Source organism: Gekko japonicus, unplaced genomic scaffold (genome assembly GCF_001447785.1).
Source record: "Gekko japonicus isolate JY-2015 unplaced genomic scaffold, Gekko_japonicus_V1.1 scaffold1225, whole genome shotgun sequence".
Classification (NCBI taxonomy): Eukaryota; Metazoa; Chordata; class Lepidosauria; order Squamata; family Gekkonidae; genus Gekko; species Gekko japonicus.
Window position 1 is genome coordinate 468786 of NW_015170312.1, and position 16154 is coordinate 484939.

A 16154-nucleotide genomic window follows, 5' to 3' on the forward strand; every position below is an offset into this window, starting at 1 on the left:
TTCTGTGTGATTGGCAAGGAATGTTTCAACTGCAAACTGTGTAGTATAAGAAAAGGGAACCTAGTAATCTCTGACAGAAGCAGTCACTGAGATATACCTACGTACTGGTTCATCAGCTTTTCATTTTGTTTCTGTCCCATAATGTCTGCTTTGATCATTTTAGAGGGAGTTTACATCTATGACAGCCCTGTAGCCAGACATTTTTGGCTAGTGGGGCAGGGACTTGGGCGGTGGGGCAGGGGAGCAGGAGTGAGGAACCTAATTAGATTAGTGTACAGAGGGGGTAGCAAAGGAAAAAGAGAGAAAGAAGGCATGCCCCCCCCTCTTTCCTTCCCAGCTCACCCCCCCTGCAGCTGCTGGTAGGCTGGGGAAGGAAAGGGAAGGCTGCCCTGCCTCTTCTGGTCAGTTTCACCTTGACAAGGAGTGAAACTGACCAGAAGCTGCAGGCTGGGGCAGGGGAGCAGGAGTGAGGAACTTAATTATATTAGTGTACAGTGGGGGGTAGCAAAGGAAAAAGAGAGAGAGAAGGCATGCCCCCCCTCTTTCCTTCCCAGCCCCCGCCCGCAGCGGCAGGGAGCCTGGGGAAGGAAAGGGAGGGCTGCCCTGCCTCTTCTGGTCAGTTTCACTCCCTGACAAGGATTGAAACTGACCAGAAGCTGCAGGGCAGCTTCCCTTTCCTCCCCCAGCCTCCCCACCGCTGTGGGGGGAGGTGCAACAGGGCTGGGGGGCTGGGGGGGCTGGCATCCTCCTGGGGTGGGGTAGGGCTCACCCATGGTGGGGCTCCCAAATGCCTCACTGTGGCTACAGGCCTGATCTGTGATGGGAATTTCATCATCCAGAAAGTCTGCTCTTCAGTTTCACTTTTCTCAGATATTGTTTGTTTGTATATCTTCTGTCCTTGCTAGAAAAAAGAAACGTTGGCTCAATAAAATTCCTTGGATCTGAGAAGGGCCATATCAGAGCGGAATAATCTGTGAAGAGGTCATTGAGGCTACACAGTCTTTTTCAGGGCAACCTCTTCTAGCTGTTTTCTAACCTAAAAATCCAAATGAACTAAGACCCCTGTTCTGGGGTGGGGTTTTTGTTTTGTTTTGTTTTTTTGTAAATTTGCATGATCATTATTAGCTATTGTGACAGAACATGATTTTACAGATCTCTACATATACTCAGATTAAAATGTAAATATAGTGCTTTTGGTTGTGTTCTTAAATCAACAATTGAGATAAAATGGGAATAAGCTTTGCAAAGGTCAAATTCTTCAGCCACTTCCTCTCTTGAAAGAAGTGTTCCCTTCATGTGCTTATTTGTGCTTATTTGTCCCTTCTAATTTCTTCTCACTGTTATCTGAGAAGCCAAAATGCATGGGGGGGGGGAGCATGTTCCTTCCGCTGTATCAGTTCACTTCCTCTATTGCTCTACTAGGACTCTGGAAGATGTACATATATATGGAAGAGCGCAAAAACGATCCTTATATGCAAGATGCTTTCTTTATGCTTTGCTTAACCACTCAAGAAAAAAACCAAACACATTGGCCCATGGCTATTAATATTATGTGGGGTTTATACTGCAGAGAGATTTACTAGCTATGGTCCCGTTCACACGAGGGAATTTGGGCCAGGAGCAGGACGGTTCGGGGGCGGAGCAAACGGCCCGGGCTCCTAGCCAAACTGCGCATGCTCCGTCATGCGCAGTTCGGCTGGCTCGCCATCAGGTCTGTGTTTTCTCCCCGGCGTCTGATCGTGCCAGGGAGAAAAGGCGGCGCGGCCAGGGGATCCGTGGGATCCCGCCGCGCCGTTTCAACTTTGGCGCGGCTTTTAAAAGCCACGCTTTTAGGCTGTTTTTCCCCTGCCGTGTGGCAGGGGCCTATGCTTTTTAAAAAATTATTTATGAGCTTTCCTGAGATCCATTGTTAGCTTTTTCTTAACATACACATTTTAGAATAGATGAATTTTTTAAAAATCAAAATCCAAAGTACTAGTTTTCTCTAAATGCTGGGAAACCCCCCCCCCCAAAAAAAACAGATTATAGGTAACACAGAAATTGCCCAAGTAAAAAACTTTAAATATCTAGGCATTATCTTTCAGTATAATTTAAACTGGGCAACTCATAGATCCCGAATCACTGCTGCGGCTAAGTGGGCTACTACCCAGCTCAAACAATTCTTTTTCACTAATGGAAATCAATATGTTCCTGCTGCAATCAAGATTGTTGAAGCCAAAGTTTTATCTCAGATGCTCTACGGCATCCCAGTCTGGATAAAGGAATTCAATAACAGCTTAGAGAATATTCAGGCAAAATATATCCGACAAATTTTAGGAGTCTCTAATTGCACACTGTATTCAGCACTTTGTATAGAATTAGGCCAGCATTTTATTGAAAGAAGAACTTGGCTAATAATCTTTAAATATTGGCTCAGGTTAATCTCTTTAAACTCTCTACTTTCAATGTTAAAAAGTGATTCATATAGCATTACCTGGCTCTCAACTATCAAAAAGAAAATCCAACAATTTCTCCTCTTTAATGAATCTGCCATCTTTCAAACCATTAAACAAAGGCTTCTGTACCTAGAATTTCATAAACTAAATCCTTTGCAGCCTTATTTTTCTTTTCAGGCCAAACTAAACCTTTCTATTCAGCAAGGGAAAATGGCCAGTTACCTTTACAACCTAGATCAGCCTTCTCATTGTAGAGCTTTCACATTGGCACAATTAAATATTTTTCCTTCAAAAATATTAACTGGTCAGTATAACAGAGTCCCTTTCCAGGAAAGGAAATGTATCTGCCCTTTAAAATTGATTGATTCAATCCATCACATCATCTTAGACTGCCAGTTGCATGCAGGTCCACTTAAGAAACTCCTTTCCTCTCCATTGTACCCCAACCATTGTATTAACAGCAACAGAATAATACAATGTTTATTAAATGACACAAACCTGGACATTACAGCTCTGATAAATTCTTGGCTGAAGCAGTCAAAGATAGACACAAGCTCTCTGTATGATTAGCCTTATTCTGTTGTCTCTGTAATATCTTCTTGCTCATAGTTTATCACATGATGTATTTTGTTATGCCATTAAAGGTATTTTTATTTGATGTGATTTGATTTGGATGAATAAATACATTACAATGCATCCTATGATTTTCTTCCATTTATTTATTTAAAATATTTATATCTCAATCTTCCCCTTGAGGGCCCAAGGCAGCTAAGTGGGCAGACCTGCTCCAATGGAAGGATCCTTGGTCCACTGGAAAAAGACTCCTGACTTAGATCCTCTGACACCCTTCACTATCTCAAAGTTTGAGAAGAAAACGTGCTGCTGGTTCTGAATCTTAAATGTTTGCAAACAGCACATGCACTAGCAGAGGAATTTTGTAGTGCTATAATCAGGAGGTTCTGCAGCAGTTGTTATGCTTACGTGAGATGGTGCAAAAAAACCAGAGTATCTTTGGATTCATTTGTCCCTTTCTTGCTCAAGGAACAACCCCCCCCATGATCAAGAGTATGTGTTGAAAGTTTTGTATGTTAGCCAAATGGGCCTGTTGCCTGATGTGCCAATGCTCAATGACGTACGCAGCTGGTGAGATTCCAGGAGCAGACAAAACGTTATTGCAATAGAGAAGAGAGATTGGATTTATACCCCACCCTTCACTATCAGAAGGAATCACAGAGCGGTTTACAGTCCCTTCCCTTCCCCACAACAGACACCCTGTGAGGTAGGTGAGGCTGAGAGAGCTCTTTCAAGGACTGCTCTTGAGAGAACAGCTCTGAGAGAGCCATGACTGACCCAAGGTTACACCAGCAGTTGCATGTGGAGGAATGGGGAATCAAACCCAGTTCTCCCAGATTAGTCTGTGCTCTTATCCACTACACCAAACTGGCTCTCAAAGGGGACCTTGGCAGCAAAACCCGGGAACACCATTAATAAGGCATCAGCATTAACTTTTTATATATTGTGACAAACAACTTTTAGACATGCAGAGATGTATTAAGGTTACAGAGTGTATGTTTTCCTTTATGCCTATATAAGTACATTTGTCAAGCCTACATTTCTCTTGCCCTAATTTGGAGTGCTTATGCACCTCTTTCACCCTTGCAAAATAACTCCCTCATTTCCAAACGGCACTTATGCTTAATATGTTCTGGAATATCTTGCCCACTTCACCACATCCAGTTTTGCTAGTTAACTGAATTTAGCTTGCCTATGAGTTTAGCAGGCCTGAGCTGCACAAAGCAATTTAAAAATTGCTTCGGTCTTGCCTATGATGTATATCCTAGTCTCAATCTAGATTGCAGCCAGTTGCTGCTGGTTGCATCATGCATGCAACAATGGACACTGTAGTTGAAACTCAGATTAGCATAGAAATTCAGATGGGTAGTATCTTCAAATATTCATCTGTATCAGATTTGTGCACAGAGGCTTGTTTGTGTGTGTGGGCTCCTTTGTTGGACTAGACTGAGACACCTTTCTGAAACTGTAATCTAATGTAATCACGATTTTCTGGATCACCACCTCACTGATGCTGGAGTATGCGGGACAGCCCTGAAGCAAGTTGTCTCATTTCTCCATGGTCGGGGACATAAGGTGGAACTGGGAGAGAGGGTCTCCTCTCAAAACCCTCTTGTATGAGGGGTCCCTCAGGGGGGTTTCCTCTCCCTGATGCACCCTCTCACCCAGCTGGTGTGACGTTTTGGGCTGGGGTGCCATCAGTACACTGATGACACGCAGCTGTATCTGTTGATAGACAGACACCACCCCAAGAAATTTGGTCAAGGGTTTGGAAGCCGTGGTAAGGTGGTTGAAGAAGAGCTGACAAACTGAATCCAGCAAAGATGGAGATTCTCTGGCTGGGTGGGGGAAATTCAAGTTTGGGGCACCAACTCCCAGCTCGACGATGTGCCTTTAACACTGGCCTTTAACAATATCCAGATCAGCCTCAATGGCAGCCCTGCATAGAGCAAGTTACAGTGATCAAGCCTAGAGGTGACGATTGCATAGATTACTGTGGCTAGGTCGGGGCAAGACAGGTAGGGGGCCAGTCACCTAACCTGGTGTAGCTTGAAAAATGCCCGCCTGGCAACATTTGTGATCTGGGCACCCACTGATAAGGAGGAATCCAGAAACACACCCAAGCTCTTGACCGTTGGTGCTGGTATTAGGGGCACACCGTCAAGAGCCAGGAGTTGGCACCCTGGACCTGAATCCCCCCACCACCACAGAACCTCCATCTTAGTAGGATTTAATCTTAGTCAGCTCTGTTTCAACCATCCCACCATGGCCTCGAGCCCCTCAGCCAAGTTCGAGGGGGTGGTATCTGGCTGGCTGCCCATCAACAGATAAAGCTGGGTGTCCTCACCATACTGATGACATTCCAACCTGAAACTCCACACCAGTTGGGCGAGGAGGCGCATATAGATGTTAAATAACATTACCCCCTGAGAGATCCTACATACTAAGGGATGCCTAGTTGACACCCTCATAGTGCCACCTTCTGTCCCCGACCTTGGAGAAAACAGGTAAGCCACTTCAAGACTACCTCATGAACTCCTACGTCGGTGAGGCGGTGGGGCAAAAGTTTGTGATTGACCATATTGAAAGCTGCTATAAGAACAAGCAATAACAGCAGTGCTGACCTGCTTTGATCCAGCTGCTTGCAGAGATCATCTGTGAGGGCGACCAGTGCTGTCTCCATCCTATGGCTTGGGCAGAAGCCGGACTTGAATGGGTCCAGTGCCAATATGTCTTCCAAGATGTTCTGGAGCTGTTCCGCCACTGGTCTCTCATTTACCTTGCCCAGAAACGAAAGATTCGAGACTGGGCAGTAATTGGAAGGATCCATAGGATCCAAAAATGGCTTATTTAAGACTGGAACTACTACTGCCTTTTTTAATCCCTCTGGGTAGACCCCCAAATCCAGGGACAGATTGATAATGTCTACCAAGGGACCCCGTATTCCCTCACCGCCTGCAAAATCTGTCCTGCAAAATAAAATACAATATAATCAGATTCATTGAAATGATTATGATTAATCATAATCCCCAAAAGCAAGCTGAAAGAGATTGGTTTCCCAATACCTCTGAAAGGTGCTGAAGCTTAGATTTCAGTGCATCTGTGACAGAACTATAATCCCAGAATAGCTGTGTTCCAGTAAAAATAAATAGGTATCTCGTAGTACTTTAAAGAAAAACATGTTTTTACTCTAGCATAAGCTTTCATGGACATAGCCCACTTCTTTTGACTGATAGGTACTCAGTGTATTTTTTCTCTGCCAAGGATAAAAGCAGCTTGGAGGAAAGACAGCACAGAGGGAAGGGTTAAAAGCTTCTCTACTGTGCTGGTCTTCCTCTGGAAATCACAGCCCTTGTGGCTGCTGATATCCATCCATCCATCCATCCATCCATGCCCTTTTGGTCCACCCTGAGCCAAAATACTTAGATCCATCCACAAGTGAATTTTAACATGAAGATGCCACTTAACTGAATCTTTGTACACTCTGCTTACTTCATCTTCTTCCACAGCCTTCTGCTCCTATCTAGCCCTGTCTCAAATTCTTCTTTAGAATAACTGGCTCATACTTTTAATATAGTGATTGAAGGATGAAAAAAAAACACCTGACATTTCTGTGCACTGTGCATTTCTAGGCACTATATTCAGTGCCTAGCTCATCTTCTTGAAGAAAAAAATTGCAATATGCAACCCTGAGTCACCTTCATGTTTTCTCTTTGACGTGAATGTTTATTTCAAGACTCCATGTGATGTTATGTGAAGGCACTGAAAGAAGCAAATTTTTATTTGTATATCTTTTCTTTCTCCCAAATTATATCTGCTTGCAACATATATTTTACATGTCATAACTATGTGATCTTAATTTAGCATAGTTGCTGATTCCCAACGAGCTACCATTTCTTAATATTGTCTAAGGGTTTTGTTTTGAAAATGTGGGAAATACGTGCGACAAAAAAACGATTAAGCGCCAAAAATCAGTAGAAGGAAAATGTAATTTCATGGTTAGGTCCCTCTAATGAACATTAGTATAAAAGTCACCATTCCTAAACAAGATGAGTGAATTGTAGTGTTCCAACTTCACCACCAGAAGCATTTGCTTGAGATTAGAGTCTTGCAAAATATGTGTCTCCATTTGCACGTGGGAACTTTATCCTTAGCTGAACTGAGTGCCTTATTTCCACTAGTAATCAGTTTGCTTTTTGAAAAATGTATTAGTCACTTAGCTGAGCTCATGGGATAGCTTGATGAGGAACTGCCAAAGTGGCTGTCCAGGAAAGAAAAGAGGAGACCTAGGAAATTATACTTGACTTAGTCTGACCTAGGGAAAGTATTAGAAGAAATCATAAAAACAAAGCCCATGAAAACATCCAAGGGATGGAGTGGGGACTGAGTATTAGAAGCATACAGTGGGGAAACAGGGATAGAAGCACCTATTTCTGTCCAGTTTGGGAATTAGAAAGTTACACAGCCATCCCAGGTTTTCTGCCTAGTGAGGCTTCTCTTCTGCCAATTGCTAACATGCTCTCTGTCTGGGTATTTTTGCCACTACCAGCTAACCAATCTTCTTATAGGAGTCCTGCCTGAAAGTTAGTGCTTAGTCCCATATTTGAATCTCCTTCACCTTTTGCACTTGCTACCATGGGGATCAACACAACTAGTTGCATTGTTCAGGGAAGTGGGGTTAATTGCTGCCCCTCCCTTCAGTTTGCTGTAGTGGTTAAGTGTGTGGACTCTAACCTGGGAGAACAGGGTTTGATTCCCCACTCCTCCACTTGCAGCTGCTGGATGACCTTAGGCAAGCCAAGAACAGAGCTGTTCTTGAAAGGGCAGTTTCTGCCAGAGCTCTCTCAGCCCCACCTACCTCACAAGGTGTGTATTGTGGGGAAGGGAAGGAAAGGGAGTTTGTAAGCTGCTCTGAGACTCAAAGCGAAGGGCGGGTATAAATCCAATCTCCTCCTCCTCCTCTTTTTCTTATCTTGGTACAAGCGGACTAAATAGGGGCTTTCATGTGGATCACAGAGATCAGATTAGTTATACTGAAAATGAAAGAAAAAGTTTTAAAAAAAATATAAAGAACACACAGCTTATGAAAGTACAACAGACTGAGAAAGGATTTAAAAAGTGAATAAAACTGCAGTCTTGTAAACCCAGCCTCTTACATATCCCTATAGTCAACATGGCCCATCTGTGGATACTTAAATCTGCAGGTTGAGCCATATTGACAGAAAACAAATATAAATCCTCCCAAAATACAGAAATGCTGTCTGTGCATGTGCAGAGGAAGGGAGGAGGAGCCCATCCAGCATACATGCTAGGACACTCAGTACCAATGGCAGCCCTGCCACTGCTGCATCTCAGGCTGGTGGAGTCACTGTATCCCCTACCTGTTTCAGCCAGGTGGCAACAAGTGCTGTTGGCGGACAGGTGGTGAAAGACGGCCAGAAGCCTCTGCTGAATGACTGGAGGAGGGGAGAACAATGGGCAGGAACAACACTGGAAATGGGTGGCAGAAAGAGTGAAGGAGAGTGGGTCAAGCAGCCAGGCAGAGCAGCAGTAGCAGCAGCAAGAAGGCAAGGGAGGCAGAGTGACAGGGAGGAGGCTTGGTGAGCAAAGGACAAATGGGCGGGCAGTGTGGGAAGAGGATTGGGGGGAAGGGGTGGATATAGCAGTGGGGAAGGGGATGGAGGGGGGAAATGGGGAGCAGGTAGGTAGGGCAGCAGGCAAGCAGAATGGGGAGGGGGCAGGCAAGTGAGAAAGAATCCCTTTCCTGGTAAATTTGCCTGTGAGGGGTGTGTGGGAGGCTAGGCTAAGGGTGGTTGTTGGTTCTCAAGGAGCTGCGGGTGAGCCAGCAAAGCAGGGCTAGAATGGAATCCTTCCCCCCCTCAAGTCTTGTTACCATTATTGTTGTTGTTGTTGTTGTTGTTAACTGTATTTAAGAATTGCCCAGCCCGTGCTACTGCAGGGCTCGAGGCGATGTACAAACCACAGATCGGACAAGATACAATTAGTTAAAACATTAATAAAACATTAGAGGCAATCAGATGGTGAATATCCAATCCCAGTCTCAGCTCCCACTGCAGGCTACTTCATGGACAGGGGGAGGAGGGCAAAATAGATATAAACAACAGAGAACAGGAAAGGCTGCCAGCCAAATGGAACCATTTCTGTCCTCAGCCAAAAGCCTGGCAGAACATCTTTGCCTTGCAGGCAATACGGGATTGCATCAGATCCCTCAGGGCCCTGGTGGAAGTTGGCAGAGAGTTCCACCAGGCTGGGCCGAGGACCGAAAAGGCCCTGGTGCTAGCTGAGGACAGCCAGACGTCTTATAGTGTCCTGCGTAGTGTAGGTCCGCGGTATTAAAAGGATTTCCTCTCTCATTCGAACACACCTGCCCACTGAAATATGCTGCAGAAGCCCTTGTCACCTCTGTGTCATTCTGACAAAAGATGGGTAGCCCAGGTTAGGCCTTTTACTGCTGCATTGCCTCAAGTAGAAATCACTTGTCTGACCCCTAGCCCATGGAGCTTTAATACCACACAAAAATATTTATTGGTTAGTTTGTATTTTTAGATTTGTCCTTCTGTCTGTCTTGTATTGGTTATTTGGCTGCTCTCCTTGTCCCTAGTTTGACAAGTGAGCTTGCGCTTTATATTGCTTTATTTATATCGTTGCTACTTTTATTTTTGCTGACTTTTTTTTGCCTGGTTGCTGATTTTTTGTTTTTGTTTAAATTAAAATAACTTTATAACTGTGAAATTGCATTATTTTAGAGTGGATCATTAATTGTTTGATATTTTCTTTTTTATATATTTTAATTTCAGTATGGAAGTCATCTTGGGAATACTGTGGTGGGAACGAGGGGTATAAATGTTTCAAATAAACCAATAAATAATACTTTGTGTTATTTTTCAGGATTGTCCAGTCATACACATGGAGCAAAAATGGTAAGTTTTCCACAGTTTTTTCCTTATATTTGGTTTGGAAACATGGTGTTAGTAATACGATCCCATGTTTTTCAGCTGAGGAGGGCAACATCTATGGCATGATTTCATTATGTGCTACATGGGAGGAGCCAATATGAAGCAGTGATGAATTTGTTGAATTTTTACACTGGAGATTCATCCTGAACATAAGCACTACTATTAATCATAATCTGTTTAAACCATGATTTACTGAACTAGCCACAATTAGTGCAGCAGGTGTTGGAAACTAGCCAGAGTCTGCTTGGAACTCCTAGTTTGCCAGTGGCAGCCAGCCAACCATAGCAGGAGAAACAAGAGGGTTTTTTTCCCTTTCTCTGTTATACTGCTGTGATTCTATCCCTGGACAGTGATGATACCATGCAAGCAAGAATTAAAAGAGAATCCTGTGTTCAGATACAATTATTAGAGTTACTAGAAACCAGGTAACAAATTCTGGCCTGTGACCATGTTCTGTAACCACAGTTAATGGGGTGATGAGGATTTGGATGTTAAAATCTTTCTTCATCTGTTCACAGAGCCCAATATAGATTGTGTCTGAGTGTGTATGTGCATGTATCCATATGCACAGTTGCATACTTGTATATGTGCATTGTTGTAAGCTGTAGTAATTCACAGCACAATCCTAAATAGAGTTGCTTCTAATTCTCTTTAGGATCATACTGTTAGACTCAGATTGTCTTTCACTGTGACATCAGAATCATGCCTTTCTCCCCACTTGAGCTTTAGGTCCCCAGCTGCACATTCAAAATCTGAGTCATTTGATGGCTCTCACTCTAAATGGGGTGATGAGGATTTGGATGTTAAAATCTTTCTTCATCTGTTCACAGAGCCCAATATAGATTGTGTCTATATGCATGCATCCATATGCACAGTTGCATACTTGCATATGTGCATTGTTGTAAACCCTAGTAATTCACAGTACAATCCTAAGTAGAGTTGCTTCTAATTCTCTTTAGGATCATACTGTTAGACTCAGATTGTCTTTCACTGTGACATCAGAATCATGCCTTTCTCCCCACTTGAGCTTTAGGTCCCCAGCTGCACATTCAAAATCTGAGTCATTTGATGGCTCTCACTCTAAACACATCTTCTACTGAGAGTTTGGTCTTTACCTTACCCTGACTTTCTGCAAAACAAAATCGTAGAGAGTTGCATGCAGTCTTAGAGAATCCAGATGTCTGTGGTGCTTGTTAAATTAAGGTAACCGATCATTTGCATATTTCCTGATGATTACAGTGTCTCCACCTGGCTCTTTTAAGAATATTCCCTGGGTATTCTAAATCTGTCATATATAGCTGGTGACAGTAGTAAATTAAAACACAATTCAATTTCAGAAGTGTTTTGTACCTACATGTTGGTTTTTGTAAATAATATCATATGCTAGCTTCCATGTTTAAACCCTTGGATAGGTTATGGTTTTGATATATTAGAAATTCAACGTCTTATTCTACAGTACAAAGATATTCCTGCTTTTGTTTTCTAAAGCTTAAAAAAGAGTTAATAATACTTTTAAAAAATCTATGGAGCTCATTCTTACAAAAGATACTTAGAAAAGATACAAAAGATACTTCCTGGGTGTCAGCATTCATACTCAGGGCTTTTTTTTGTAGACAAAGCCCAGCAGGAACTAATTAGCATAATAGGTCACACCCAACAGGAGAAACTCATTAGCATATTAGGCCACACCCCTGACAGTACAACTCATTAGCCTATTAGGCCACAGCCCCATGCATTCCCTTGGCTTGCCCAGGTGCCCCGCGGCTGCAGGGAGCCCGGGCAAGCCCCCCCTTGGAGGGAAGGGAAGGCAGTTTAAACTGCCTTCCCTTGGCTTGCCCGGGTGCTCCATGGCTGCAGGGCGCCTGGGCAAGCTGGCCCTTGGAGGAAAGAGAAGGCAGTTTAAATTGCCTTCCCTACCCTCCAAGGACCAGCTTGCTCAGGCTCCCTGTAGCCACGCACGCAGAGGATTTGGCTGTCGTAGGCGTGGCCAACTCTGAAGCCAGCCGGAACTCCATTCCTGTGCGTTCCTGCCCAAAATTAGCCCTGTTCATACTAATTGAGGGAGTATTGTATTCCTGTGACACTAGACAGCAATGTCATATTCTTCAGGATTGTAAACACTGGGGAAATGTCTGTTAACAAATAATGATAGGACATTTTGGAGATTATTTATTCATAGGGTCGCCATAAATCAGAAGTGACTTCACAGCACTTAACATACACACATCAGCAGTGTGTATCGTAGTGATGTCCAAATGGTGGGAACCAGCAGCTTAATGTTGTTCCCCAGGCTACTAAGCCTGGTTATTGGGGAAGCTACAGAATGCAGAGTGAATGAAATTTTACTTTCAGATCAGATGTTGTAAATGCCATCTATATACACTTACTTGGGAGTAAGCACACTAAAATCTGTGGAACTGATTCCTGTGTAAATGTTTATATGTTTGTTGAACTTAATGGACTCAAGAGTAGTGTTTAAAATGTTCTCCCAGTGTGTGGCTGACAGTCAATAGACTTGCATATACTGGGGATTACTTCCTCCCTACCAGTAGTTAAACACTTAACAATAATACCATGGTAAGATATATTTTAAGGTGGAGTTCAAATGTGTCATCCCTGCTGCTTTTACCTGAAAATCCTAGTTTCAATGTTACTACTCTCTTTTGTGAGTTGAACCTGTGATTTTTAAATTTTTTGTGTCATTTCCAATATTTCTCATGAAATGTGAATTTTAACATCAATACATAAGCAAGTATATTACACACAAATAATACGTATACATGACACATACTGGATGATAAATAGTGTGTAAAGCATGTATATAGATGCTGCAAATAAATCTACAAAGCCAATAGCAAAAAAACTGGAGACCCCAAACTGTCTCCAAACCAATACAAAAGAAACAAAATATGGAACATTCCCTCATCCCAGTTATAGGTGCATCTGTGCAGGCAGACATGTAAGGAAACTCCTATGTGACATGGGAGAAGCTGTATGACATGAAAAATAGAAGCAAACTAGCAGTCTCCCCTGAAGTGTGACCCAGGTTTCTAAAAATCTTTTCTGATTATTTTTTGGGGTAATTATTTCAGCAAGCTACACATGATTTCTATACAGCCAATGGTAAAACCTTGCAAGTTGGGACAAGTGACCTTATGCCAAGTGTTACGCCACTGCTCAAGAGGCAGAGACAAAACTGGCTCAACGCTCCTGATGATGGTTTCTTTATTGCTACAGAAGAGACCAGGTAAGAGGATAGGGAAACTCATGAGCCTCTCCAAATCAAGACAGTAGATTGCTGAGTAATGTTTTTTTTGTGGGAAGTTGCTGCCTTCCTATATATGTGATAAAATTCTAGTGTGTCTGATGCCTGTAGGAATAGTTTTTGTTGAGCACTACTACAGTAGTTACAGGAACATTTAAACCAGCAGGAAGGCTATGATGATGCAATAGATGTCTTTTACCTAGTATTTAAGACAGACCTCACATGTTTAATGCAATTATCATGTGCTTGAAATAAAGGCTGTTTCCCATATAAAAGCCAGTTCCCAACATTCAGTCATGTCTTATTATGACCAAGAAATCAGGATTGTAGCCAAAGTGGGGTGGATCCTACCCCAGTCCTACCACTCCACTGAGCAAAGTTTGAAGCCTTCCTCCAGCCTAAGGACCCCTCCCCCAACTAAGAGGTTCTTCCACTGGAGGCTGGAGAAAAGTTCCCACAGGAGCACTAATTTGGCCCACCCAAGAAGTTTTTATAGAACAGCTTTAAAAGAGAGAGAGAGAGAGAGAGAGATGTATGATGTTAAGGTGCTTTTTAAATTCATTACATGAAAGTTTCAATCAATTTTTTAAGATTATGGTTGGTAGTAGTATTCTAGACTCCACCTACCTGAACCACCCAGCTCTTCAAAACAGCCCCTCCTAAAAGGAGTCCCCCTTTTCACATGTAAGCAAATGGTAGCCACTGATACAGCGAAAAGTGAGCATTGAACGTGAGGACAAGGTTGTGTGTGTGGTGAAGATCCCCTCCACTCAGGTTGGCTGGATACCTCAGTGGGTGAAGTAGAGCCTTCAGTATATATATGTCCCACTCAGCATAACAATTGATATTTTAAAGGTAAATATTTAGATTAGTGATTATTTGCTCCTTGTTTATCAATTAAGAATTTCTTTCTGTTTCTGCTGAAAGGAAGACTCTCAGCTTAATCTAAGAGCAGCTAACTTTTAAAAGGCAAATGCAGTTCTGTGTTAGCTTATTCTATGGGATTTTTATTTTACACTAACATTTTGTTGCTCACCACTATTTGATTTATCTTTGTATGGAGAGTCCAAAGTAGCATGTTTCTGCATGCTACCTTTGCTCTGCCTTTTAATTAAAACATCTTTCCACTCTTATTTACTGGCTGGAAAATGAATGAGGAGAGATGTTTCTAGTGCCTTGATTGCCATGGAAATCCCTCCGTTCTCACTCAAGCCTTTGATGATTTGAGGATGCAGACCAGTCTTTAAAATGCAGGAATTTCAAGCTGATTTATTTTAGATTTATTCATCTCTGTGTGGAATTGCACACAAGTACTTTGTGCAGATGTTTAACAGCACAGCTTGGAAGGTACTGAAGAGGGAGAATAACATCCATGTGCCTGCATAAGCAGAATGGGATAAAATGGGTGGCTCCACTCATGATGATCGATGAGGGGAACAAGAGTTATGCAGAATGTCTTCTATAGCAAACACATGAAGGAAGGAGATAACACGTATGGGTACTCCTTGCATCTTTAGACAGCAATGTTCACATATTAGTGAGCCAGATGCATATACATGAATGTTTAAAGATATACATACACATGTAGGTGTTTGCTGGGGGAAAACACTTGTGTAGAAGTATGAGGAACTTCCCTAAATTCTATTTACTTGGATTATTTATTCCTCTAGAAAAACTTATACGATGCTTGAGGCAACCTACAAAGTAACAACCCGTGCAATAAAATCCATGGAAAATCAGCATAAGATAAGCATTGATAAGGCCAGGAAAACATGTAGGACAATGGGTCTAACAAAATTTTGGACGGTAGCTGCTCGACTTCAGTCTGTTTTTGATCATATTCGTGTATAACCATTTTTGATGCCATTATTTTGAGTTTCAAAGAGTTTCTTTCTGGGAAATGCCATTTGTGCTCAAATTAGCAACATGCAGGATATCTTCGGGAGCTGACGACATCTATAGTTATTTGTCTCTGTATAGCTGAGGTTACTGCTGCCAGAAAACAATATTTAATGGCAGTAATGACCTACGTAAAAAGACCTGCATACTTCTAAATCATAACAGTACATACCCAGCTCGTCCCAGAATTTGGGCTTATATACACATCGATGTATCACCAGGCCATAAATGGGATTATTGTTTTCTGTAACAGAGTAAATTAATGAAACATTGCACTGATAGCTGATGAAGCTGGAAGAAGGAGACTGAAGTGCCATCCTAAACTTCAATGGACTTAGAAGGGTGTAACAGCTTAGGATGGCACTGCTGGGTTTATGCCACTGTTGGTAATTAATAGATATTTAGTTATTTAAAGGGTATATGCTCCCTGTTTTATATGCTCAAGGCAACTAAAAATAAACAAATGACCTGTACCCCAGTGGAATTTTTAACTTTTTTTCCTTTGAATAGCTGGACTCCCATGCCATTTCATGATCTGTTTTTTCAAAAAAACAACAACACCCATACCATGTTGCCTAGAACCTCATGGAATCACTAACATACTTCTGTGGATCATATCCTATGTTTATTAGAATAAACATAGGATCATATAACAAACATATTCATGCTGTAATTTAATATGTTTGTAATGAGGCCTAGGGCTAAATTATATATGCCTTATGATTAAGATCTGCTGCAGTTTTCTTAAAGCTAAAAGAGACCCAGCATGATGTAGTGGTTAGAGTGGCAGACTAGTATGTGGGAGACCCAGGCTGAAATCCACACTTTTCCAGGGAAGCTTGCTGGGGGACTTTGGGCCAGTCACATGCTCTTGGCCTAGCCTACCTCATAGGGTTGTTATGAGGATAAGATAGAGGAGAGGAGAACAATGTAAGTTGCTTTAGGACCCCACTGGAAACATAAGTTGGGTATAAATAAATAAATGCACACATGGATGGCAGCAGG

At 42.4% G+C, this 16154-nt stretch overlaps 1 protein-coding gene across 1 annotated transcript in view; it reads left to right on the forward strand.

Annotated features, from left to right (window-relative positions):
- The window catches only part of MTA3 (metastasis associated 1 family member 3), a 169872-nt gene that overhangs the window by 119482 nt on the left and 34236 nt on the right, over positions 1–16154 (forward strand). Inside the window, 2 exon segments of the mRNA XM_015418000.1 lie at positions 9918–9949; positions 13078–13232. Of these exon segments, the coding sequence (XP_015273486.1) occupies positions 9918–9949; positions 13078–13232 (187 nt within the window).